Source organism: Scleropages formosus, chromosome 23 (genome assembly GCF_900964775.1).
Source record: "Scleropages formosus chromosome 23, fSclFor1.1, whole genome shotgun sequence".
NCBI classification, from domain to species: Eukaryota; Metazoa; Chordata; class Actinopteri; order Osteoglossiformes; family Osteoglossidae; genus Scleropages; species Scleropages formosus.
This window is the reverse complement of record NC_041828.1, coordinates 910,296-936,949: the sequence shown is the minus strand read 5'-3', so window position 1 is coordinate 936,949 and position 26,654 is coordinate 910,296. Positions and strand designations below refer to the sequence as shown.

The window sequence follows — 26,654 nt, the reverse complement described above, 5'->3', positions numbered from 1 at the left end:
TTACTGTCTGTGTGCATTAGTGCGTCTCCGGGGGGGTCGCATGTGCTGTGCTTAGTGCCGGTTAGAAACAGAAAGAACCTCGCTCAAGCGTCTCTCTCTCTCACACACACACACACACACACACACACACACACACAGAGCTGCGGCACTGACCGCTCCGCTGACCGCACCGTCCACCCCTCAGCGTGCGCTCAGTGACGCGGGGGAGCCCCGGAACCCAACAGGGCTGCGCACGAGATGTTGGCGCCCCCTACTGGCAGGGCACTTACCGGGAGGGCTGGGGCAGCTGGGCAGGATGGGGTTATAGTGGGGGAGGGGCTGGCTGGGCTGCGGGGCGAGACGGGGGCCGTGTCCCGGGTGAACCGTGTGCCTGCAGACGGGACACGCGTGATGAGCGGCGCGGCGGACCCAAACGGGCCGGTAACCGCGCCCTTCCACCCAGACGCGACCAATCGGCATCTCACCTGTCGGGAGGGGCGGGGACGTTGAGCTGGGCGGGGGCGTTGCACCCCCGGCTCCCCACGCTCTGGCGCCGCTCCTGCTGTTTGGCGCCCGTCTTCTCCGCTTTGCGCCACTTTGCTCTCCGGTTCTGGAACCACACCTGTCCGGGGGCGGGGCAAGGGGGCGGGGCTTACAAGCAGCGCGCGCTCGGCAGCGTGTAACGAGGGAACGAAACTAACCATGATCCTCTGGGGCGTGACGCCGATGGTGGCGGCGATCTCTTTGCGCTTGTCGCTGTCGGGATAGTGGTCCTCGCGGAAGAGGCGCTCCAGCTCCTCCAGCTGGTCTGGGGGGAGGAGCATAGTGACGCCACGCCCCCCCGGCCCCCCGGCCCCCCGGCCCCGGATCCTTACGCGGCCTTACCTGTCGTGTACAGGGTGCGAGTCTTCTTCTTGGGCAGAGCGGGCAGCAGGCTGGGGTCCGAGGACCCCTCCAGTCTCAGGGCCGCACCCCCCTGCCCCGCGGGCAGGCTGGGGTACGGCAGGTAGCCGCTACGGGTGCGAGCGGAGCAGCGCGTGTACCTGCGTGTCGTGTACACCTGCGGGAACTTCACCTGCAGGGGCTGCAGCTCGCCCACGTTCACCACCTTCTGCGCGACCTTCAGGGGCCGGGGGCCGAGCTCAGAGGGCGGGAGGGGCAGCGGGGGCGGAGCCTCGGGGGCGGCGCTCTCGCCGTACGGCGTCTTCAGCGGGTACGGCGGCTGCGTCTGCTGCGGGCAAAAGGGCAGGGCGCCGGGGCAGAAGGACTCCCCCGCAGGCCCCGAGGGCAAGAAGTGCGCCGCGCTCACAGGGGACTGCGGCCCGTCCTCCTCGAGGGACACGAAGCACGGAGTCCCCGCCCTCTCGCGCCCCTCCCCGTCACCTCCCTCGGCCTCGTCCTCCTTCGGACCCTGCGGCGTCTCCCCTCCGTCCTCCGCATCCGGCAGAGCCTCTGCCCCCCCTTCCTTCTCGTCAGCTCCGCCCTCTTCGTTGCTCCGCCCACCGCCCTCGTCCAGCTCCTTCTTCCTCTGGACGTTTCCCTGCTCCTCGGCATCTCCGGGACACTGGTCCTCCGAGTCGCTCACCTGCTCCTTGCACAGCAGGCTGGGGCTGTCTGCGCACGCACGCACGCGCGCACACACACACACACACACACACACACACACACAGAGAGTGAACTGGTACCACAGAGGTGTGTGAAACATGTCCCCCCCCTCCACCAAAGGTGTGTAATAATTCAGTGACTATTCTTATTGATCATATTTTGTGGCCCCCCCCACTGAGCCATAAGCTGTTACCCCCCCGACGAGGTAAAACCCGAGAGCTGAATGGTCACAGGAGGTCAGCGAGGCCACGAGCGCAGGACTCCTCTGTGGCACGAGGACGGCTGTAACACACTTAGTGTGCGCGCTCATGATGTCCGAGCGCGAGCGCGTGCGCGCGCGCGCTTTCAGAAGCCTCCAGAGGAAAAGCGCAATTCACTCGCTTTCACTGCGTTTACCATGTTTCGAGCACTGAGGTCATTATTGTGTTACATCCCTCATTGTGTCGTTGCGTGATTAGTACATCACCATGTTTTTACACCAGTTTTCCAGCCAAAGAAGAGAAGCAGCGCGGCGCTCCCTCACACACAGCCGGTGTGTGTGTGTGTGTGTGTGTGTGAGAGAGAGAAAGAGAGAGAGAGACAGACGGAAACACACTGGGCTTTAACACAATGATTGTCCGGATCACTGCGGCAATGAACGTGTTTACCGTGTTTACCGTGTTTACCGAAAGCTCGCGCTGATTCGTCCCGCGCCTCCATGGAGAGAATTACCGACAAACGGCCATCAAACGACGGACAACTAACGAGCCGCATCAATTAGAGGGAGCGCGCGCGCGTGCACCTGCGCCGGGGGGCGGGGCTTATGGGCGGGGCGCGACCAAGAGGGAGTGGATGGGGGCGGGATCCGCTGAAAAGGGGAGGAGCCACACGAGCGCCCCGGAGCCTCCCCTTTGCCCGCAGAGGTGCTGTACACCGTACCCTGTTTTACTGCATCAGCCAGGTAGCGTCACTGGGGCCGAAGTTCCTGCTGATCCGCCGCGGCCCTCGCGGCAGGTGCAGAGCCATCGGGCAGGAGGCACGGCTCATCCTCGCTCCTCCCCTTCACCGCCGGCCTCAGGCCCCATCCCTTCTCGGCGTCGTCCTTCCTCCAGCGTCGAGTCCCGCAGCTTCGTTCGCACGCAGAGCCAAAACCTCGGAATCCCAGCTCCACCCCAGAGATGTCACCCCCGCACCACCGCCACCCCCTTCCCTGAATTCCATCGCAAGCTCTGAGTATTTCCGGGACGCTCAGCTCAACCATTACGGCCGTTCCGAGCGCTGCCGATCGCGGTCAGCTCTCGTGGACCGGGTGTTTCCGGGTGTTTCCGGACCGAAGGCCCTCCCGTTCTCCCTGTGCACGACGGACCTTCGCAGGAGCCCGCAGGTCACAAGAGAACGCTGCCCTGTTTCCACTGCGCCGCCACTTTACTCGTATTACCCTGGGGAAGGGGGGGCGAGTGGGAGGGGTCACGGGGAGGGGCCCACACACTGGCTACTGGGGCCCTGAGAGCAGCTTAACTGGGCACAGGGATGAGGAGGAGAGGGAGGTGGAGAATCCCGGTTAGCATGCGGATGAGAGGAAAGTGTGTGTGTGCGTGCGTGCGTGCGTGCGTGCGTGCGCTGCCTGGGAGGGAGTGCTGTGCTAATTATAGCTCCCAGCCATGGAGCTTAGCAATGACATCACCCTTTTCCTACCTTCCTAGAGTCAAAGAGTCAGGAGACATCAGTCTGTTTACTGCACTCCACCCGCCCTCCCCCCAACCACATACACACTCACACACGCTGCACCCTGGACCCTGGGGAGCCCCTGTAGGGTGTGTGTGTGTGTGTTTTCCAGCTCTTTGTAATTAGCTAACAAGCTCAGCACCAGAAGGCACAAGTGTGTTTATTTGGTGAACAATGAAGGGCTAGATATATGTGTGTGTGTGTGTGTGTGTGTGGGAGGGGGTTCTAACTGGACACTTAAATATCTCATTGTGCTCACTGATGTAGACAAACACTTCTTGCGTGTCGTTACGGTGCGAGGTGGGCGGGGCCACGTGGCCCTTCCCTGTAGCCCTCCTGATGATGGCGCCTGCTTTGTACACAATAATGTGATTTAATAGGCCACGCCTCCATGTGGCGAAGTGTTCGTGTGAAGTGTCCCGTGAGCAGCAGAGGCGTCTGGCTGTCTGAGGGAGGAGGAGGAAATCCGACCCTGTACCCCCCCCCATCCTCGCACCACCCTCTCTGTGTTTACCTGTAGGGGTCAGTCTTACCGCCCACCACAAGGGCACACGCAGCACCTACTGTCTCGTGGACAATCTAAGGAGAGACTCTCCTGCCGGACCCCTAACCACGGAGTCACGCAGCCGCGTTTGGGTTCGGTGGCGGGAGGTGTCCGCCCTGCGGTGCCGCGGTCCGCTGCGGTCCTGTCTCCCACCGGATGTCCCGGCACAATGAAACGGGGGCCCGAGCTCAGTGTGCTCTGCCTCTGCGTCTCCATGGCGACCGCGCCATCGCCCAAAGGGACGCTCACGACGCGTGACGTTAACCGCAGCGCTGCTCAAACGCCGTAGCTGCGGAACGGAAGTCCTGTCGGTCAAGCTCTCGTACCCGGAGCCTCCTGGTGCTGAACCGCAGTCCTTCTGGGTGCCTTCAACACCGGCGCAGCTCCTCGCTCTTGTGTTTCCTGCCTTTATGTTCCATATATTCCCACGCTGGCTGTGAAAAGAGGGAGTAAACAGTGACCCCCCCCCTCCCCCCCAGCTCCTGCCCCACTTCCACACAGCAGAGGGCGCCAGCTGCCAGAACCCCACCCGAGCCTCGTGGGCACACAGCGGCACAGGGGAGGCCCAAAGATCCATTACACCGCATAATACGGCGCTAAGAGAACTTTCCGGAAAGGATCCTCACCTGAATTCCCGCACCGGCTCCTCATCTTACAAACACAAGCGAGACCGGAAGTGTCTTCGTAATTCGTTTTCGGTGAAAGAACGCAGGCGTTCGGGTGTAACTGGAGTACGGTAAGGGTAAATACGTCACAGGAAGCGCTTGTTTCGCACGTAAACGTCTCAGTGAAAATCATTTCAAATGACGTGAATAAAAGCGACCAGGGGTGCAGTGGCGCAGTGGGTTGGACCACAGTCCTGCTGTCCGGTGGGTCTGGGGTTCGAGTCCCGCTTGGGGTGCCTTGCGACGGACTGGCGTCCCGTCCTGGGTGTGTCCCCTCCCCCTCCGGCCTTGCGCCTGTGTTACCGGGTAGGCTCCGGTTCCCTGTGACCCTGTATGGGACAAGTGGTTCTGAAAATGTGTGTGTGTGTGTGTGTGTGTGTGTGTGTGTGTGTGTGTGTGTGTGAGTGTGAATAAAAGCCCCGCAAAGTGCAATGCTCGGAAACAGCGGACATGACCGCGGTAAACACTGCGGAAGAGTCGTGTTCAGGTGATCCTGCACTCCTGTTCCGTTTAAAGGCTCTTTACTGGCATCCGGGAGGGTAAACGCAGGGTGTTTTTACCGCGCTAGGAACAGACAGTTCAGAAAAGAGCAGCTCGTGAAAGAAACGTGAAATGTTCGTACGAGAGACCGCGTCACTTTTCCTCCTCACGCCCTCAGAGGTGTCGGTAATGAAGGCCCCGCCCCTTTGCCCCGAATGAGGACGCAGCACACACGAGGTACCCAATGAGACCCTTTATTGAGAACGGAGTGGCAGATTAGTGACAACTGGCGCCCTGAGGACCAGAACCGTCCTCCAGGCGGACAGCGGGACGTGTTAGAAATGGACACGTATAAAAAGACAGGGGGCGGTAGCGAGAACGCACGGTCCTCCTCCGGTCCCAGCGGGGACACACCTTTCTGCTCTTGGCACTCTGACACAGACGCTGCTCCTGTTTGGCTGTCCTCAGGTGCGTATGGGTACGAAGAGCTACGTTTTAAACTTTGCATTAGAAAAGACAACTTGTTGCTTGCAAAAAAAAAAAAAAAGGAAAAAAAAAACAAGAAGTAAAAAACAATAACGACAAATGAGTTCTGCCTCCACAAATGAACAGAAGCGCGACACGCTGTCTCGAAGGTGTGAGTTCGGACAGAGCTCTGCGAAGGTGAGAGACGTCGACGACGGTCCGCGGCGGTCCGCGGCGGAGTCAGCTCCGCGCAGGTGAGCACGGGCGAGTCGACGGACCGCGGAGGCGGAGGCGCGGCCGCTGCGACTGCGCGTGTGACGGGTGGGGGAGGGGCTCCGGGATGATGCGGCAGGTGGGCTCGCCCGCCACGGGTACATTCCAGCCACGTGGAGAGCCCTCTCCCGGACCTCACGTGCGTCTGTACAGTCTCACGCACGCACGCACGCACGCAGCCAGCCGGGACAGGTAAATACACCAGGTGAGCCCCAGCATCGGGAAGTCAGAGGGGTGAGACGACACCTCTCCTCCGATTCGCACGGTCACTCGGGCGAGGTCCGACTCGCTCCGGCCTGCAGTACCGAGCGCGATCGTGCTTTTCGCCACAAGTTACGAGTACAAACGTACCGCTGCGCATATTGTTACAATCTTTATTTTTACTATGAAGAAAAGTGTTACTCGCAGCCCGCAGCAGGGTGTGGGGGCGAAGCCAGGCCAGGCCCTGCCCCCCGCGAAGGCGGAGCCGACGTCGGCGTCCAAGCCGGAAACATCACTGCGGAAGCACTGAGCACTTTGTGCTTTCAAGTGACAAAACGTAAATGCAGCACTTAAACGACGGAAATGGAGAGATGCCGATATGGATCTCTTCTGCAGTGATTAAACGAAAAGACGCCCCGAGAGAGAGAGAGAGAGAGAGAGAGAGAGAGAGAGAGAGAGAGTGTGTGTGTGTGTGCGCGTATATGTGTATATATAGAGAGACAGACACACACACACACACACACACACTCTTCAGAGTGTGTGTACAGGATGTGCGTCGGGGGCGGGGCCAAACTTTCACCCCGGAAAGAGCCGAGAGCCTCCGGCTCCGGTGGGACACAGTGCAGAAGAGAAACAGCACATGAGAAAGGAAAAGAAGATATTTACATCGATAAAACTTTAACGCACAACAATATAAACTCCTCCAGTTATATTATTCTCTCACGTTTCCTTCATTTCATACTGATATATTACCGATTATTATTATTAATTATTATTATTACTACTACTCTTTATCCTTCACGTGGCACAGGTGAGGCAGCAGTCGTCCCACGCAGGGAACGTCGCCCCAGGACACCCGGGAATGCTTTGGGCTCAGCCCTCTGTAGGAATTCTAACCATAGACACGTAGAACCTTCCGGAACAGACCCACTGCGTACGGATCGGGCCTCGAATGGGTCCGCTGGCAGACCCCCCGTCGGGGACGTCCCCGAGCGTTCGCGTCGCCGCAGGCTCCGCAGTCGCTCCTATTGCTGTTTGAGACCCGGTAGCTGCCGCAGCACTTCTGGTCTCTGGCTACGCTCATGAATATTCATGGAAGGTGGGCCAATGGTGCGGCTCCGTTAGGCGCGATTACCCAATGAGTGCGAATACGCCCTTCGCTATTGCTGCTCCGGGTCGAATCTCGGACAGAACCGCTCCGAGCTCTCCGAGCAGAACGGCCCGGGGGGGGTTTAAGCGCGCGGGCCAGGACTCCGACCGTGGCGCGCGCGCACACACAAACACACGCACGCACGGAGGGGCGTTTCCTCTTATTACCGACGACTCCCGTGAGACTCGTACCTGCGTGTGGCTCAGGTGTGCAGCGCGAAGCGGAGGGATTCGAAGGAGCGAGCAGTGTGTTTGGGTGTGTACAACTGTGTGTTATAGCAGTTGCGTGTGTGTGTGTGCGTGTGTGTGTGTGTGTGTGTGTGTGTGTGTGGTGGCGGCGCTGCTACCTGTTGATCCCTTTCCATAACACACATACACACACACACCCTGTGATTGCTGGACCAGCTCCTATAGCACCTGGACAACAAAAAGGTGTGTGTGTGTGTGTGCGTGTGAGAAATCAGTGTCGCCGCCCCCCTCCCCCTCTCCCGGAGGCTGCACTCATTTGGCAGCACGAGAGACCAGCGGTGTTCCGCCACATGTAGGAGCAAGAATTTTGTACAAAATTATCATAGAATCATATAGAACAATAATTATACTACTAATAACAACATTGACTTAAAAAAGATGTATTTTGTGTGTGTGTGTGTGTTTGGTCATTGTGACTTTTTTCATCTTAACAGTTTTCTTTCTTCCGTTTTTCTTGCCGTTGAAAAGAAAGTTCTGAGTCCGTGCAGAGATCCTGTAGGCACTCTCAGAGGGACGGCGGGCAGTGGGGAGCCGGGGGCGGGGGGGGGGGGGACTGGGAGGCGGGGCCAGGTGCTCGGCGGGGGGTGGGCCCTCGCCGTTACGCGTAGAACTCCTCCTGTTTGTCCGGCTTCTGATAGGTGACGGTGGCCTGCTTGGGCTCCTCCAGCGTGTAGCTGCCCTCGTCCTTCTTCTTCATCCGGTACACGAGCAGCATGACGAGGAAGGCGGCAAAGAGGGCGCCCACCACCCCCCCCACGATCACCGCTGCACGTGGACAGAGACGGACAAGGAGGGACGTTACACACGCCGCGTGGCGCACGCGCTACGCCATGCGGCACTACACTGCACTCACAGAGCCGCTAGAGGAAGAGCACCGCAGACACACACACACACACACACACACACACACGCGCTCGGACGCACGCAAACGCACGCGATGGGGAGGGTCCGGCTACCGGGAGTCTTTCTGACTACGACCCCGACAAGGATTCGATACTATGCGCTAGGTGGCCGCTGTCATGTACACGCTAAGCCCCGCCCCTCGTCCTGCCTGTTACCTATGACCAGGAAGTCTGCGAAAACCATGCCGACCACCCCGCCTACGAGGACAGCTGGAGTGGACAAGAGAGAGGGGCGTCAGTGACCCAGCAGAGAAAGCAGACACCTCAGGCTCCGAAGGCATCTGACAAACACCCGAGAGCCTAAAACATGGTACAAGTACAGGCGCACCAAGTGCCAGTGCCTGATTGATCCCATAAACATGGTTAACGTTCCCCATCCTCTTACTGATCGCCGACACTCGGGAGCACCAGACGGGGGCCGTAAACACTCTGCCCTGTCTGGGTCTCTTTAGCGCCATCTACCAGCCTGGAGAGTAAATGCACGCCACGTTCACTCAGAAACAAGCATAAAGTTTGGAAAGTGAAGAAAATGTAATTAAAAAATGCGCAAAATGTTTCCATCCTAAATTTGTGTGTTGACTGATGGTAACATGAGCAGCCTGTGCACTTCATTCAAGCCTCTCTTTTGTGCGCGTGTGTCCGTCTGAAGGCCTCTTACCTATGAGGACCTCCTTTCTCTCCAGAATGTTCTTCTGCGGGAGTTGTGCTGCGGAGCTCCCCGAGTCCACCGTGTTGCCTATGAGGTCGGGCTCTATCCCCTTGTCGCCCATGCCCTTCGCACCCGGCGCCACTTCGTTGCTCTGGCGACCGTCGTCTTCCCTGATTTCAAAATCACCGCTGGGGCCGGTGCCTCCAACCTCGTTGTTGACTCCCTGGTCCGGGGTACGAGGCTGAGGGCGGAGCCAATTGCGAGGGAGAGAAGACAGACAAACTTATTAATATTTATTACTCCACCTCATGATTCCGTTCAAGACGCTTTGAAGGTGCTCATGAATTCGACCCTTAATCTTAACCCTAACCCTAACGATTACGGTGTTATCCTTAGTTTCCTCAGCAAAATCCAACTTGTTCACCATGGTCTGGGAACGGCTCCGCCTGCGCTAATAACGCGGGCCCGAGCTCACCTGCGCTGTAGAGGTCAACTGAGGGCGTGTTCTGGGTGGAGGGGGTGTGGCCTTGGCAGGTGTGGTCTTGGGACGCCGCGGCCGTGCCGGGGCGGTGCTCGGAGGCGTGACTCTAGGAGCGGTCGAGGAGGGGGCGGGCGGCAATAAAGTGGTGGGGACATTGGTGACGACCGTTGTGGCGGCGGTGCTGGGGGCGGGAGTCGGGGCCGGTGCAGTGGGCGGGGCGGCCGTAGGGAGCGGGACACTCTCTGTGCTGGACTCAACTGGGCCGGCGGCAGCAACCGGCTCCGTGGAATCCATGGGGATGAACATCTCGTCGTCCTCGGTGGTGGAGCTCAAGTCATCCGCCCCGCTGGAAGACACCGTGGTTTGCACGGGAGTCGTGGCAAAACTGGTCGTCGCCATGGGAACAGCAGCAGGGGGTCTCGGAGAATCTGTGACTAGAGGGATTCTTATACGCTTCCTCTCTCTCTCCCTCTCTCTCTCCATCTCCCTCTCCCTCTCTCTCTCCATCTCCCTCTCTCTCTCCATCTCCCTCACCCTCTCTCTCTCCATCTCCCTCTCTCGCTCTCTTTCTCGCTCTCTCTCTCGCTCCATCTCCCGCTCTCTCTCTCTTTCTCTCTCCATCTCCCGCTCTCTCTCTCTTTCTCTCTCCTCCCGCTCTCTCTCTCGCTCTCTCTCTCTTTCTCGCTCCCTCTCTTTCTCCCGCTCTCTTTCGCTCTCCTTCTCCACAGAGCCCACTCCCTTCCACTCGCTCTCCCTCCCCAAAGAGCTGTCCCAGCCGGGCGTGCCGCTGGGCTCGGCTGCGGGTGGGGCTGAGGGTGCGGGGGACGTAGCCTGGGTAGTGGACAGGGATGGGGGCTCCTCCGTAGTGAAGGACACGCTGGCTCCTGTGGGTCTTGCTTCCGTCTCTGGGACTTAAGAGAGACACGGACATTAAACACGGGAACTTCACCACAAATGAGCGCACGTGGTGTGTGTCCATATAAAAACACAGCGTATAATTAGCGCCGAGGCCCCTGCAGCCACACGCACCAGTGCCGGGGCGTTACACCACAATGGACCGACACAGGACGGCTCGGGGGGGGGAGGGGGGGCAGAGGAAAGGAATTGGGAGCTGAGCGGTCGGTCCGACCCAAACGGGGCGAGGATGAAGAAACACTCGCTGTTTGTATTCACACGACAGTTTCACGCAGACCCTCCACACATATCCAGAGGGTGTTTTGGCGAGACAAACACACGGCGTGTTCCCACCAAGCAGACCGCGTGCGGCGCGTTGACTGGACGCCGGCTGATGCTTCCTGTGGCCGACGGGGCTAAAAAGGGCAAAAGGGGAAAGGAGGCTTTTGGCTGCTCTGCCCTGGGCTTGTTGAGGGTTTGAACTCGGTGTGTTGCAGACGATGGCTGTAGGTTTTATTCCCTGGCTTTGCAGGCTGCGGGGCGTCGACCTTCAGCGCAGTGGGAACGGGATTCGACGGATCAGCGCAAAGTGGATCAACGCCCGACTCCAGGGGCCTTCCCACAGCCGGTCCATCCCACCAGACACTCCGAGCTCCACCCCACCCCTGCGGCAACCGGGAGGCGGAGGAAGTGCCCTGTTCCGACTGGCGCGAGACTATTAGAGCGGCCCCCAGAGTGGTGGGGGGCTGAATCCCATCACATTACTGCGGAAGGAGTGCGAGAACCTCCCACCGATATGGTAACGTCGGGTTCCGCGGAAGATCTTCCTGCCCCAAACCAGAACCACTAAGAGCGAATGCAATGCGATGGACAGACAACGTCTCCGGGTTCAAAAAGGACCGACTGCTGCAGGCCCGGCCGGCCGAGCCGCACTCCGTAATCAGATTACGGCAAATAAGATCACAAAATCACAGGAGGAACCCGGGTGTGGGCAACTGCTGTGTGTAAGAGACACGGAACAGGAGCGCGCGCGCGCGTGTGTGTGTGTGTGTGCGTGTGTCTGTGTGTGGGGCAACTGCGGAGAGGTTAGAACTGCTGAGATCAGGTCCACCAATCGCTTAAACACACTCATTCAGATAGGGACACGCGCGCACACGCACACACACACAGACTTACAGCCAGACCCAGAGCCTGAGAAGAGGTCTTCGTCATCAAAGAACTCATCATTGCCGGACCCTTCGAGGTCTGTGGGTGTCCCTTTTTCCAGGAAGGATGATGACCTTTGACCCTGTAAGAGAACAGCGATGGGAGTCATACTTCACAACAAGGGCTTCATATTTTACTGTTTACCAGAATCAAGAGTCCTTTTGATAGAAAAAAAGGATCTGAGCTGTTTATTCCTGTTCATCTCAATGAATGATGGTTTTTAAAACCTTTGTGCAGCTACTCGTGTGATGGACACTGGTTCATACGGCGGAATGTGGCGACATGTTAACTGCAGGGAATCACTCGTCTGCCTCCAGTCTCTTCCTCTGGTGACGTGATGCACTCGCTGTGTTCTCTACGACATATACGTCACTCTCGAGAAACGTCTTTGCTAGATGAATACATGTAAATTAAGCGTTAACGCAAACCCAAACTGCTCACGGCGGAGTTCTTGCTTTATATATCGTGATGATATGTAACAACACATGAGCAAAAACAAACTACTATAACTGACAGCCACTACAATGAACATAGAAATATTCTGATACTGACAGTCTCTTCTGTCAGTAAAGACTGACCAGTGCAAAATTATAAACATACAAATAAAATTCGACATGTTCGCAAACAGCAGGTTCGTTTGTACGCTCGTGAAATCAAGGAAGTTCTCAAAACAAATGCATCGACTAATTTTGTAGTTATAAGACTGTTTAATCCACTGGCTGTCACGTTCAGCGAAAAGCGTGTTCTTAGAAAGCATTTCGTCAGAATGAGCTGTTGTCATAGCAACCACGTGCGGCATTATTCCTGCCACCACACGAAGGTTTGCACTTTCGGACCTCGACTTGTGTCGACATGCAAATGCGACCGGTGAAACACGAGAGGGTGTGGTCATGCAAATTGCGACATTAAGCAGGGGAAAGACCCGTCCAGGGACCAATGGCATTCTTCGAAATGCTGATAAATTGCCAATTACATCCTGCAAAAGGCTGGAATATCATTTGCTGGATTCCGCCGAACACACGCTTCCACTACCACACCAGTCCTTTCTCCATTCACACCACAAAGTGGCAAATCTACGTTCTGCGGTACAAGAACTGCGGGGGCTTCTGTCCCCCACAAAGCAGCCACACCCCAACGCGCGCACGTGAAGCCGACGCTTCTCACAGCGGCAGGACAAAGGGATGAAACTGCGCCGGTCCTCTGCGGTGCAGCGACGATACCGAAAGGTATGAATGAAGAGTGAAAAATCCCAAAGAGCAGATCTGGATTTCTGCATCTCCAGCTGTGGAGGTCAGAACCTCTCTGTGGTCCATCTTCACCTTCAGGTGTGTGTCCCCCTTGACCAGGGAGCACCGAGATCGTAGCCCGCCCCCCACGTGCCGGTCAGCACCTCGTCTCAGAGCCTTCTTTTGTTCGAATCGTTCGTCTAGAGCTGCAGGCAAGGAGAGAGCCGCACGCATCCGAGACTGCGGTGGAGGCAGGCAGTTGCCATGGGCAACCGTGGGTTTCCACGCAGTTCAGCTGCAAATCATAAAACTGGGGCCTCGGAGGAACAGACCCGGTGTTGAGCTACAGTAGAGCATGGTAAACATACCGTGTGTGTTTTTACTGCGCTCAAGGGCTCCATCCGTTAATGTGACAGTTCTCTCCGCTCGATGTCGCGGCACGCGGTGCCCCCTGGGTGACGACAGCGACTCGGAAAAAAGGCATTACTGCTGTTCACCATCTTCTTAACCATCCTGACACTGTCTTTTACCTGCTTTTCATGTACAATTTCTATGCTTCTCAGCCAGTCAGGGTCAGAGAGTCTGAGAGATAAATAAATTAAATTAATACATAATTTACAGGATGTTGAGAGCCGAACATCCAGGCTGAGAGGAAATGTAAACACACAGACCGTGCGCGCGCGCACACACACACACACACACACACACACACACACACTGAACAAAGGACAGTATGTGTGCAGAGTTTAGAAGACACACTGGGCCACAGCCCTGTCGAGTGGCACTCCCCACCTTCTTTGGCTACCGCCCCAGTGGGACCCCCGCGACTTGCTCCCCTGCCGTCGATTCTGACACGAGTGAAAAGCGCAAAAAAGCATCACATGCACACAACCGGTCTCTACACAAAATATAAAACACACACAGTACACAAAAAAAATAAAAAATATCAAACCCCTGCTCATCAGAGTATAACACACACACACACACACACACACACAAAACTAAAATACATGTCCTCTCCTCACTCACACACTGGGCTCTGTGTTGGACCAGTACGTGAATAAACAAATATGCTTCCGAAATACCAGTGCAGAGGTGTTCGTTTGTACAGTGTGTTTACAGCAGGGCTCAGAAAGAAGGAGCCGTGCGGAACGGAACGCGACCGCGATCACAGTCCTTCAACATGGACACGTCCTCTAGCCCAGCTCGACCCCTCCAGCGCAGGGACACAGGACGAGGGCTCCAGTCTGCGAGTGGATCACGACTCGCTGCAGAGACGCACAGCGCGCCACCGGCATCCATGGTTGCGATGCGAGGCTCGGCTCTACACCATCCGTGATGGGTTAGATGACTCATCGGCGTCGTCTCCGATGTGCGTGCGTGCATCTCACCTGAGGAGGAAGTGCGCGTCTCTGAAGGGAGACTGCCGTGCCGTGCGGAGTGTTAATTTACCGTGTGACACGATTAAGGATCACTGTTGGCCGGATCACAAGCAAATGGGTCACGCGGTGGAGCACGAGGACGTGTGTGAGACCATATGGAAAACTGGACCGACGACACAGGAGCACACCGCCAGCGAAGGGGCCGGAACACACAACACACACCAGGGAAGCCTCTGTGAGACGGTCCAACGAAAGTCAACTTTTAACAGAAACAGAGGTGACCGTGACTCTCACGGTCTGAGAGATCATTTCCACTGTCCGGACCCCAAGTCCTCTCGCTGTGTTTCTCTCACGTGGTCAAACGGTTGACGAGTGAGAAATGGTCAAACCTTGACGATGATGTGAGGAATGAGTGCTCACCCATTCACAGTCTCTGTTTTGTGCTCTGTGAATTTACAGCTGAGCTCTGTGCACATGAAGCACTTTATACATAAAATACATAAAGTAAAACTCCATGAGAAGCTGCGGTGAGGTGAGGACCACATGTGGACCGTTTGCATGGTGAACAGAACCCAGTGGCATTTTCCTCACCAAACGTCATGGACCCCACAGCCACCTGTCCTGCACCGCTGCTCCCCACCCAAAGCTCACCGCCCCTCCCCACCCTCCCCTACCCCCGGGGGTTTTCGCAGATGAACGCCGGGGTACGGAGCCATCATGTTCACCTGACCAGTGTGTTTACCGATTCAGTGCAATATGTCAACATCATTTACTCATTCGAAAATGCTACACTGATATTTCTCATTTGATGCACCACTTATGGACCCCGTGCCCTTACATATGCTATAGAACGTGCTGGTAACTACAGTGGGTACCGAAGGTCCCGACGCCCTTTCAAACCCCTCACCTTTCCCTAGTATGACACGGAAAACAAAAACGAAAGCAAACAATACGCCTTGTTCCATTTGCATCTTCAGAGACCCACATCAGTGAACATTAATGAACATTTCAACGGTAAAGTACCTCGCCAGGGTAGGCGAACACCCCCCTCACACCTGCGTTTGTAAAGTTGCCCGGGGCGTCGAGTCGCCTTACAGACGACACTACAAACCAACTTCCTCCCCCGCATGATGAGCGGTGGTGATTTTGATATTAGTTCACAATAAAAGGGGCTCTTTCTAGAGGATTCTACTGCTTGCAAGTGCATTTCAAAGCAAAGAATCCACAGCGGAGGAAAGGAAAGGTGCTTTCAAAGAACTTGGAGACAAAGTTGTGCAAAGACTCCAGCGAGGAGTTGAGTACAGAAAGATGTCAAAAGATTTGTGTTCCATGGAACCCCATCGAGACCATCATCACAAACTGGAAACGGATGGCACCATCCACACCTTGCCGAGACCCGACGTCCCTCGGGACCGGGAGACTGAGGGCGCCGAGAGGCCGACGGCAACTCCGAAGGTGCTGCGGAGCGTCATGAGAAAGACTGGTCATCGTGTGGACGACACGACAATATTGCAGCGGCTTCACGGATCTCGCCTGTATGGGAGTGCGGCAAGAAAAAAAACGCTCCTTAAAAAAAGCCTCATCGGGCCTTGATTATGTTTTGCTAAGAAGTACCTTGTGAAAAGAACTTTTGGCTGGAATGGAGAACACAGTCCGTCTGGCACAAACCCACAACAACATCTTGCCATCCAAAGCAGAGCATTCATTCCTGCAGCAAGAGCGGCGGTGGCAGCATCCTGCTGTGGGGCTGCTTCTCTTCGGCTGGGATTGGGGCACTGGTCAGGGTAGGAGGGACGACAGATGGTACGAAATACAGGATCGTTGCTGGAGAAAACCTCCGGGCCTCGGGTGCGGAATTGAAAATGAGAAGAAGGTTCACCTTTCAACACGACAGTGACCCAAAGCGACCGTACAGTGGCTGAAGGACAGGATGGAGTTGAGTCTTTGAGTGTCCTGTTCAGGGCCACGGAAGAGCTTTGGAATGACCTGAGGGAGGACGTCCATCAGCGGTCGGTCACCACACACAGATGTGTCCGGAGACTCAAGGCTGATCTCTCTCTGGTCCAACCCATTCGTTCCACTCTTTAAATTTTTTTCTGAAGCATTGCTCCTGTTTTTCACTTGGCGGTTCCAAGGTGCAGACTGTTAATAAACACGGAAACGGTCCGATTTCATTTGTCTTCGTTTTGGGCTTCAGGGCAACAAAAGAAAAAAAAAAAAAACTGCAAACGTGACCTTTAATCGGCAAATATCAAAATCCACTCCATATATTTCGATATTTCTAGCAGCTGTTTCCATGGTACCCGACACTAATCCCACTTTCCCAGAATCCCGTGCGAAACCAGCGCCCACAATCCATCTGTATTAAATACCGACGCTGCTCTTGCATCACACGCACATATGGAGAGGACGGATCACGCACACACACAGAGTTCTCACCAGTCTCCTCCTCACTGGCTCTGCTCGGCCTTGGTTCTCCTCGCTGTGGAACCCCAACCCCACGTTTTTCATGACCACCTGAAGCACACGTCACGCGTGTTGACTCCGCCCACTTGCCCCACCCTTTCCCTCAAAAAAGAATTTCTGTGTCTGCTGCCCACACAAGAGAATGACCTCCAGCAAGGGCTGCCCTTGATGGGGCCCTCCCCTCCCATGGCCCAATCGCAGCCTGGCCCCTCCACGCAACAGCTTTGCGGTGCCTCCACCGGGTGGGAGGAGGCGGAGCTTGTTCGACGAACAGGCCATGTTGGGCTCCCACGAGAGCAACACGTCTGAATTATTAATCGTGAGCTTCTTCGCGTCCAGAAGTGGCTGAACTCCTACTCTGCACTGCAGTGACATTCAGCGCTTGACGCAGACGCACACACACACACGTGGGAATATGAATATGTATGTAAATACATCTATGTCTCTCCACATCTTGTGGGGACATTTTTGGAATAAACTGCGCAAATTTTTTGGAGATGTTCCCACACTTCTGGCATTGCAAAATTGCAAAAATTAATGTAATTAATTAATTTTTATCATTTTGCCCATGTTTCCAAGGTAGGGTGCAGTGTATTAAGTCAACGTGAAACATACGCAAGTAAACAAGGGCACTGAAGTGTGTGTGTGTGTGTGTGTGTGTGTGTGTGTGTGTGCGTGTGTGTGTGTGCGCGTGTGTGCCAGCTCCACTCAATGGCCTCTTTCTTCCTTCTCTCAGGCCTCCTGGAGGCTCCAGCTTTTCTCATGTTCCTAAGGAACTTGTCGAAAAGGCTCAAGAATGCAGGCGTGACACCATGAGAGCGTGTGCTTGAGTGTGCGAGAGAGGGCCGGAGTGTGTGTGGGAGTGTGTGAGAGCCGCGGTTCCACATACACACCTGGGCCGCGGGGTTCACATGAACTTCACAGTCTCAGGTATGAGAGGAACATCCCTCAAAGTGCCAGAAAGCACCACTGGAGAGCCACAGTGGACACACACACACACACACACACACACACACACACACACACACACTGCACCTGAGGCCTTTGCAAACAACACTGCAAAGTATCCTCATTGGACAAGCAGCGGTGTGCAAACGTAACACGTTCCCTGATTGGACGAAACCAGAACCCCTCCGTGTCCGGCACGAAAGGAGAAAACACCCTCATCGCGCTCTAATTTGATGATACACACCTCTACCACGATCACCTGATGGGATGGAGCCAATGTCCACCCGTAGCTCACCATGCTGGCTGGTCGAAAACAGCGGTTGACCACATACCGTGGTACAATGCGAGCGTAGGAGCAGCGGGTGTTTTTAATGCTGTTGGGACACACACACGCACGCACGCACGCACGCACAAACGAACGCACGGACAGAGCAGTCGGCCGAAACGCCGCACACGCTCCCCAGGCAGGTCCAGATGAAGAGGAAGCAGGTGAAGGACAGGGGGCAAAGATGCAGAAGGAGACGCGGCGAGCCGAGCCGAGTCCAGCGGACCTGCCCGTCCCCTGAGGAAGCACTATTTTCGGGAGGGACGGAAATCTAATCAGCTTGTTGAAACTCAATCTTGGCTCAGTCTCATTAGGGGCCACTCTCAACGAGCTCCTGTCGGCCTTAATGCAATCGGCAGCTGCCGCCGAGCGAGAGGAGACGGGCGAGAGGAGATGGCCCTCGGCGCCATCGCATTAGCGGGCACCCGAGCGCGGGCTTCGCGCGGCCGAAAAGAGCCATCGGAACGCTGCGAGAAACCCCATTTCCCCATGTATTCCTTTTAGTCCTTTCCTTTACGACCTGTGTTTGCCCTCCAAGGAGACAGAGGGCGGTAAAGAGCACCCAATGGGGGTAGGAGTGGGGGACCACCTTAACGCAACTCACTTCCACAGCGTTTACATTTACTCAGCTGACGTTCTTGTGCAAAGCGACTTGCAGCGTGACGTTACTTAGTTACGTGCCCATTTATACAGCTGGGTTTTTTTTTTTTTTTTACCGGAGTAAGGTAGGGTAAGTACCCTGCTCAAGGGTACTACAGCTGGAAGTGGGATTCGAACCTGCGACCTTTAGGTCCAAAAGCAGCAGCCTGAACCACTCTGTGACCTGTACCTGCTGTTTACAGCTCCTGTCCGGTGGTGCTGAGTGTCGATGATCAACGACCACATGATGTTTACAGTATTAACTGGTGAACAATAAGTGTCTAACAGGAGTTTAAGGAGACATTTTTATTTCCAGTTGTTTGAAACTAGTTTTCCTAGGTGGAAGTATGTCAAAAGTATTTTAGGGTTGTCGGGATTTTGATGGAACCTAAACACCGAATAGTGTCCGTTTTACTGACCGTGGCATCGGAGTTACAAACAAACTGAGTTATGAACAGACTCCCGGCCCCGGGCGCGTTCGTGTTCGTAGCACGAAGGATCCAGTGTGCGCAGCGACTCAGCGGCGAGGTGAACAACCCCGCTCTCTCTACGAAGAAGGTAAACCAAAATGCGTCAGCTCTGACACGTGCGTAACGGGAACGGTGCTCGTCACACTCGACACACCCTTCTGTTACGAGCCAGTTCTCGACTCCTTCGTCGTCCGGCAGCCTAGAGTTCGGTCTCTGACCCCGGCGTGAGGAGCACGGCGGTAGAACCGGGCCAGTTTGGCAGATGAGTGCGTCTCAGTGTCACGTTACGCTCAGCGCATCTGCAGGATTAGGGTCACGGTGGTTTAGGGCAGCTTTTAAGAGGCCACGCCCCCTGCAGGAGAGGAGAGGGAGCTCCACCCACCGCTCCGCAGCCTCTCTGCCTCAGTTCCCCGATAATCTCCTGACCAGCTTGTTTTCGGACCCCTCTAAGCTCTTTACCCACAGCAACTTGAAATATAAGGGGGGAATGAACCCCGAGCTGCTTAACTGATTTCAGGAAGTAAGGGGCCCCAAGGGCTCCAGGGACGAGCAGAACGGGGGGGGTTCAAACTGGAGTGGAGAAGGCATGTGGCTCTGGGTCACCCTAGATCTGACCCTGCCCACCCAACACACTGATCTCTGGCCCAAGGGGGCCGGGGTGGAGGGGTTGGGGGTGTCCTGTCTTCAGAAGTTCTCTGCTCCACTGAGGGAGGCTCCACACCCTCCTAAATTTCCTTCTTCCTGGATGCAAACTTATACATAGCCACATCCATGGCGACTGCGCACGCACGCACGCACGCACACACACACAAACACACACACACACACACACAATCTGCTGTCCCGGAGCGCTTTTGTTTCTGCAGGTGACAGATACTTAATCTTTCATTCCAAACTGTTCTGGATTATGTATAATCTCAGCCAACAAGCGACTTTCTCTTGTGTGTGTGAGTGAGAGAGGGAGGGAAATGTCCTCAGAGCCCCTCTGCTGGAGTGTCCCCTCATCTCAGATGAAGGAGCAGGACACATCCCTCTGAATGGGAGCTGAAAGGGCCTGAAACCCATGCTGTACCGGCAGGAGCCTGAATTAAAGCACCACAAAAGCCACAAGTGGGAGAAAAGGGTCGAATGGGTGGGTTGTGTGGGGCGAGAGCGCAAACCGCAGGGGGTTGATACCCACAATGCATCGCAGGGCCTCAGAGGCGCAGACAGAAGAACAACAGGCAAAACAACCAAAACGGAGACAAGAGACAGAACGGACAAAAGGGGGCGGGGCTTCCAGCAATGTACACAAATCTGAAGTGTCCGGAACATTCCGGACTGCGGAGAGGTTAGAGCCTCCTGTCTGGGGGTGTGAGTGGGGGTGGGGGCGGGGGGAACTAATGTAAATAAAGAAGAGGAACAAGGTGCGAGAGGCAGAGCTCACAGGAGGGGTGTCCACAGCGAGAAGCGACATGACAGGGCACGAGAAACACCCTGACCCACAATCCCTCCACCTCCGTGACTAAATTATTCACCAGCCCCCCCCCCCCACACAGGAAGTCCCTTCATCACACAGATTTCCCTTAGATCTCAAAGGGTGATGCTATTAATATTTCTACCGGGTTTACAGTGTCTTTTGGTTTCCTCACACACAAAACCCTATAACAGCCAGCTGCTGTAACCGGGAAGCTGCCACTCGTACCCTACAAGAGAGCAGTAATAGGAGCGACCGCTATGGTGAATGCAGAGTAAATCACACCCATGTGACCTGTCAGGGTTCACACACTACTGTACAAACTCCCATCGCTGATAGAGCCCACTAGCACCCCCCCATTACCCTCCAACCCACCCCTGCCCACTGGATGCCCTGACTCCGCCCCCAGACCCCCTTGGTGCCCTCTGATGGTTCCAAGCTGTGATCCTGCTGAGAGGAGCTCAGGTTCCATCGTCACAGTCGCCTCATTAACCTAATTAACTCCAGGAGGTCAGTGAGCTCACAGCCAGAACAGCTGCCCAACACACACAAACACGAACACACACGCACACACACACACACACACTCGGGAGGGAGGGAGGAAACTGGCCCAGGAAGCGAACGGGGGAACAGGAAGTGGGGGGTGTACACAGACACCGCATGGAGATGAGGGAGTGGGGTGGTGGAAGGGAACAGGGAAAGAGGACAAGGGGACAGCAGCAGGGGTGGGGGTGGGGAGGGATACTGTTTACTGTTCTCTCGAACCCGGTCTAGGAGTGTGATGCTCATTAGCAGCAGCAGATAATCAGAGATGAGTGGGTGGTCATTGCCACCAATGTGGGGTGGATTTTTCTCTCTCTCTCTCACACACACACACACACACACACACACACACACACACATTCCTCCTCCAGAAGACCAAATGACAAGCAGGTGATCTCTGTTGGGACTGAGCTGTGTGACCCTGCGGAGCGAAAACACAGAGAGGCCAAAACTGGAGCTTCAACACAACTCCAACATGGAGAGAATGTGTGCTGAGTGAGCGTGTGTGTGTGTGTGTGTGTGTGTGTGTGTGTGTGTGTGTGTGTGTGTGTGTGTGTCAGCCACCACTCAGTACCAGAGAAGTAGGCCAGCAAGTCTCTCCAGTGGCTTCAGACTGCCAAGCTGATGCTGAACTCTGACCCTGAGGGTTTGGGCATCACTCACTCATAGACATACACATACAGACACACACACACACACACACACACGACGCGGACTTGCGCTGCGGCCTGGCGCTGCTCCTCAGGAACCCCACCCACAGCTCCTCTGTAATTAAGTGTCCTGTTTTAGTCCTGCTGAGGGATGGAAACGCGCAGCGTTTCCTCGACAGCTCCACGCTGGCACTCGAACCCGCGCCGAGGGCCCCGCCCACCCTACCGGCCTTCGGTACTGGAGTCGCGGCTCCGGCATCCGGCCGGACCACGTCACCCACCGCGAGGCCTCGTTCCTCTCCATCGTTACCCATGATCCTCCTGGTGGGCTCGCTGTCTAAGGTGCGAGCCGGCCGGCCCCCGGCCCCGAACGCAGGCAGCTCAGCAGAGCCCATCCTGGGGGATCCCCCCCACCCAGCCCTAAGCACCATCCTAATGATGTGTGTTGTGCTGCCGTGGCGACGGCCGCGCCGCACTGTAGGGTGACTGGGGAGCCAAGGAGAGGGAAGAGCTCCTCATTTAGCTGTCATAGCAGCAGCAGCTCCCACTGGTTTCCATGGCGACCACCGCACAGTGCAGGTATGGGGGGGGGGTGTCACCCTAGCAGCTGTGCCACTTTAATTCCCCTCCCGGCTGTTCCCTGCTCACCAGCACCTCCCCGCTCTGCTCCTCACCCCTCCACCTTTCCTCTGATCAACACACACGTCCATAGCTCCCCACCCCCACCCACACACACACACACACACACACACACACACACACCTTTCTCGCATCTCACTGGGTGCAACCGGAGCACCTCCTTCCTCACCTTCCTTTATATCTGTAACTGTTACAAAGTCCCACATCATCTACAGTGATCGCAGTGTGTGAGTGTGTGTGTTTGCAGTCTCAGTCAGAGATGTGTATGTTCCTGGACTGTGTTGACGTGGGCTTCATTTCCTGCGTGTCTCCATTAGAGATCAGAGGTCCCAGAGTGGACAGCGAGTCAGTATCTCACAAAGTGTCTTTGTCCACTCCTGTGTGTGTGTGTGCGTGCGCGCGTGTGTGTGTGTGTGCTTGAGTGTGTCTCGCCACACATTCCATAAACTGCCTCTGTCCCTCCATCCCTCTGTCCGCTCCCTCTGTGGCTGCCTTTGTCCTCCGAGATGCAGCACAAAACTGCGATTCAGGACAAACCAGCTGGAGATCACGCCTTCGAGCTCACATCTCTCTCACGCACGCACACACACACACACACACACACACACACACACACACACACAAACACAGCTCCAGGCACAGAGCTACATGTGGCCACTTCTGCCCACAGCGAGGGGGGGGACACATGGCACTGACCCCATTCCCATACCCCCACTGCTCACAATCAGAATGCAGTGCTCAGCAGAGTGGGGTGGGGGGGCACTGGCTCTCCTCCTGTCTATTGATTATTGATCAGCACACACACCCTTAAATGTGCTGGTATGCGCATGGACAGGCAGAGTACCTGGGACACTGGACTGGATAAACTGTGGGGGGGGGACTGGATTCATTCACACTGGGAAGGGGGGGGTGGGGCTGCTCGAACCCACGCATAACTGAGGGGCATCGTGACAAAAACAGCCCGGATCAATCATGTCTCATCTGCACGTATCACAATTGGGCATCCATCCCCAGTGAGTCATGCAGGACATCACACACACACACACACACACACACACACACACACACACTCGGAGACACTGACCAAAATGTAGCAGCCGAAGGGCTCAGAGCGAATACACACACGTACAAAGATCACACAGGAGGATGTTCCCCTGGAGGAACACACTCACATAAAGACGTGTTCAGCGCCTCCAGCATCCAGGTGTCCCGAATATTGATGGTGTATTACCGGTGTATTATCGGTGTACTACCTGCCCGGGGACCTCACTTGGAGCACACAGGTCCAGCAGAAATGCCCTTCCCAGCACACAACTTGTCGTCTTGCCCGTGAATTACAATGACGTCACCCCCTTTGCTCTGGCACGGCCCCGCCCCTCCCCCCAGCACCCCGCCCCCCCCCGCTCCGCTGCTCCCGCTACCTTCCCACACAACCCCCAGTCGGGCCGACAAACACCTCCAGACTGACACCTCGGCTCGGCCTCGGCCACGGCCTCCTCAACCGCGCGCGCGCGCGCGCGTGTGTGTGTGTGATGTCTCGGTTACGGGGGGCTGCGACAAACAGAAATGTAACAAAGCCTGTAATTAGGACTTAATTGGAGGAAACGCACTAATTGTGTCTCTGCCACTCTGGCATCAACACAACAGTGGGAGCACAGAGGACGGAGTGTGTGTCTGCGAGAGACAGGAGTGTGTGTGCCTCAGCGACAGAGACACATGAGATCTGATGTGTGTTTCCGATTCCTGCAGCCAGACATTGAAATACGAAGGTCTCTCTCACACACACACACACACGCACACACGCACACACACACTTGGTAGTTAAGGGAATATGGGTCGCTCGTGCGCGGTTTCCAGCGGCAGATCGAGAAGAGCCTCCGTGTCCTCAATTAACAAGGAGCACATGGTCCCCCATGGAGACCCGCGCTGCCGTCAGCATAACACACACACACACACACACACACACACACACACACACAGCTGCAACACGACGGATCGGCGCACAACACACACCAGTAGGCAGCGGCGCTGGATCACAATGTTACACTGAATCATTCAGTGAATGTATCCGAGCGGAGCGGCACGCGCCCGCCGCCGCCGACGACACACACACACACACACACACACACAATGGATGGAGCGGGATCTTACCACGGCGAGGCCCCCCAGCAGCGCCGCCAGGGCCATCCAGTAGCGCAGCCTCATGATGCTCGTCCCCGCCGCGCTCGTTCACGACGCACAGCGCTTTGTGTCCTGCTCGCGGTGTGGAAGCGCGTGATTCACGCGGATGATGTCGTTCGTCGCCTTCACTCTCCACCTGGGTCGCGCGCTCGCCCGTGCACCATGCGTCCCTGCGACCGCGCTCTCAGTCCCCGCGCTGCGCGAGCCTGCGCGCTCCCTTCTCGCCGCCTTCCTCTTTATTCTCTAAGACTCGGAACCACAGGCGTCCGGCGGGGGCTCGAGAGACGCGGGACCTCATCCGCTCCCCCCTCTTCTCTCTCTCTCTCTCTCGAGATCGCCCGTGCGCCCGTTCGATCCAAGGCTGTCGCTCGCTCGCCCGCTGCTCCTCCTCCTCCTCCTCCTCCTCCTCCTCCACACCCCCCCCGCACAGGAAATGCCGCGCGGCTCCGTTGCCCAGCCCGTGGTACACGGCGCTCCGCAAAGCTCCAGCACGCGGACGACGATGCCCCCTGCAGCCCGCGCGCTGTTTCGCGAGCCGCCGCCCCCGCCGCATCCCCCCTCCTGGCTGAAGGAGCCTCGGCATCGGCAGGCGACGACCTGTCAGTTCTGTAGGCAGACAAAATACAGCTGACCCTCACACATCGCGGGTTAGGGTTAAGGTTAGGGTTAGAGGCTCAGCCATCCCCCCCCCCCCAAGGCGAGCGGAGCGGAGCGGAGCGGAGGCAGGATCTTTCCGCTCTGGAGCCGCGATTAGATGAGGTTTAACACTCAAAGTGAGCGACGTAAAGGCGGGACACAAGGTCATTGCGGGAGGAGATGCTGAACCCGCGTCTCGGAGACCTTTAGGAGAGATGGAAACTAATGTAAAGTGGCAAAAGGTCTACCTTTGTACAAAATTTAACCTTAACAAAATTGTCTATATTTATGGTATGAAATACATGAATATTATACAGATTTCTTGAGAATGACGTTTTATTGGGCACACAAGCACTTGCTGGTGTCCATCAGTGTAACTGTGTATTAATCAGTGTAACTAAGAGAGATGAGAGCCCGGCCAGGGAGTCCCGAAGCCACGTGTGTCCAGGAGAAGGAGCCGGTTGAGGGTTCGAATCCAACTGGTTCCATCCATCCATCCATCCATCCATCCATCCATCTTCCTCCGCTTATCCGGGACCGGGTCGCGGGGGCAGCGGTCCGAGCAGAGCCCCCCCCAGGCTTCCGTCTCCCCGCACGCCTCCTCCAGCTCCTCTGGGGGAACCCCAAGGCGTTCCCAGGCCAGCCGGGAGACATAGTCTCTCCAACGTGTCCTGGGTCTGCCCCGAGGCCTTCTCCCAGTGGGACAAGCCCGGAACACCTCCCCAGGGAGGCGTCCAGGAGGCATCCGGAACAGATGCCCGAACCACCTCAACTGGCTCCTCTCGATGCGGAGGAGCAGCGGCTCTACTCCGAGCCCCTCCCGGGTGACTGAGCTCCTCACCCTATTCGAGGATCATTCAGGCACTCGAACCCCTCCACCACGTTATGGTGGCGGTTCAAGGAGGGGTCGAACTGATTCACGTGCAGTAAATAACAATTTACACGCGCTGCACTATTTATACTCTGATCTCACTCTCCTTCGCACGGTAAACGCTTCCGCTCGACGTGTGTGATGCGGGCAGGAGAACAGCAACTGGAAACGCGTTTTGTTGGCTCGGTGACGGTTCTGGAAAAAGGCCCGCTTGCCGCTGCGATGAGGAAATGCGCCTCGGTCTCTGCGGTGTCCACTGCCCCCCCCACATACACAGGTACCTGGACTTGCGAGGCCTGTGGAACCTGCGCATCACCTGGATACCGTGACGATGGCCCACACGGGGCGTTCGGCCGGCATCCGATGAGCTCATCGGGCCTCGAGACCAACGGAGGTCATCGTCACTGTTGCCCACCTGGGGTCACACACCCTCCCTTTAGGAAGAAAAAGCCCCCCCAACCAAATGTGTTGAGAGGTCTGTTACACTAATTTGTGTCATTCATCACTCATCTCTTTCTTTCTCACACCTCCTCCTCCTCCTCATTCTTCTCGTTGTCTCGCCCTCATTCGTCCAACAGAAAAGGGACAGCGACTCTGAGGACGGCAGCGTACAGCGCTTCCCGGTGGAGCTCAACAGTGAGACACTGACTGATGAACCCGTACTGTACCTGGAGTAAACAGGGTATTCCACGTGTCAAATGAAATAATGATGCATTAAAGTGAAACAATACATTCAAAAGATCATCTTTTCAATTAACCTTTTAATTCCTCAAGAT

The 26,654-nt window shown here is 56.2% G+C and overlaps 2 protein-coding genes across 2 annotated transcripts; both read right to left on the bottom strand.

Annotated features, from left to right (window-relative positions):
• Positions 1 to 2: 2 nt before the first annotated feature.
• nobox (NOBOX oogenesis homeobox) lies at positions 3 to 2,970 on the bottom strand. The gene is made up of 5 exons (XM_029248093.1): positions 2,241 to 2,970; positions 865 to 1,593; positions 681 to 787; positions 465 to 601; positions 3 to 370 (listed from the first exon to the last, which is right to left on the bottom strand). Exons 1-5 carry the CDS (start codon positions 2,335 to 2,337, stop codon positions 181 to 183), a joined length of 1,260 nt encoding a protein of 419 aa, XP_029103926.1. The 5' UTR covers positions 2,338 to 2,970; the 3' UTR covers positions 3 to 180.
• A 3,416-nt stretch (positions 2,971 to 6,386) lies between these two features.
• sdc3 (syndecan 3) lies at positions 6,387 to 24,746 on the bottom strand. The gene is made up of 5 exons (XM_029248440.1): positions 24,342 to 24,746; positions 11,417 to 11,528; positions 9,341 to 10,257; positions 8,875 to 9,106; positions 6,387 to 8,079 (listed from the first exon to the last, which is right to left on the bottom strand). Exons 1-5 carry the CDS (start codon positions 24,393 to 24,395, stop codon positions 7,913 to 7,915), a joined length of 1,482 nt encoding a protein of 493 aa, XP_029104273.1. The 5' UTR covers positions 24,396 to 24,746; the 3' UTR covers positions 6,387 to 7,912.
• Positions 24,747 to 26,654: the final 1,908 nt, after the last annotated feature.

Coding starts and splice junctions, on each gene's coding strand:
- nobox (XM_029248093.1), bottom strand. CDS start 2,337: ATGCGGCTCGTTAGTTGTCCGTCGTTTGATGGCCGTTTGTCGGTAATT. Junction 1,594..2,240: donor GCGAGCTTTCGGTAAACACG/GTAAACACGGTA, acceptor GTGCGTGCGCAG/ACAGCCCCAGCCTGCTGTGC. Junction 371..464: donor GTCCCCGCCCCTCCCGACAG/GTGAGATGCCGA, acceptor TCCCGTCTGCAG/GCACACGGTTCACCCGGGAC.
- sdc3 (XM_029248440.1), bottom strand. CDS start 24,395: ATGAGGCTGCGCTACTGGATGGCCCTGGCGGCGCTGCTGGGGGGCCTC. Junction 11,529..24,341: donor TGCTGGGGGGCCTCGCCGTG/GTAAGATCCCGC, acceptor GTTCTCTTACAG/GGTCAAAGGTCATCATCCTT. Junction 8,080..8,874: donor GAGAAAGGAGGTCCTCATAG/GTAAGAGGCCTT, acceptor GTCCACGTGCAG/CGGTGATCGTGGGGGGGGTG.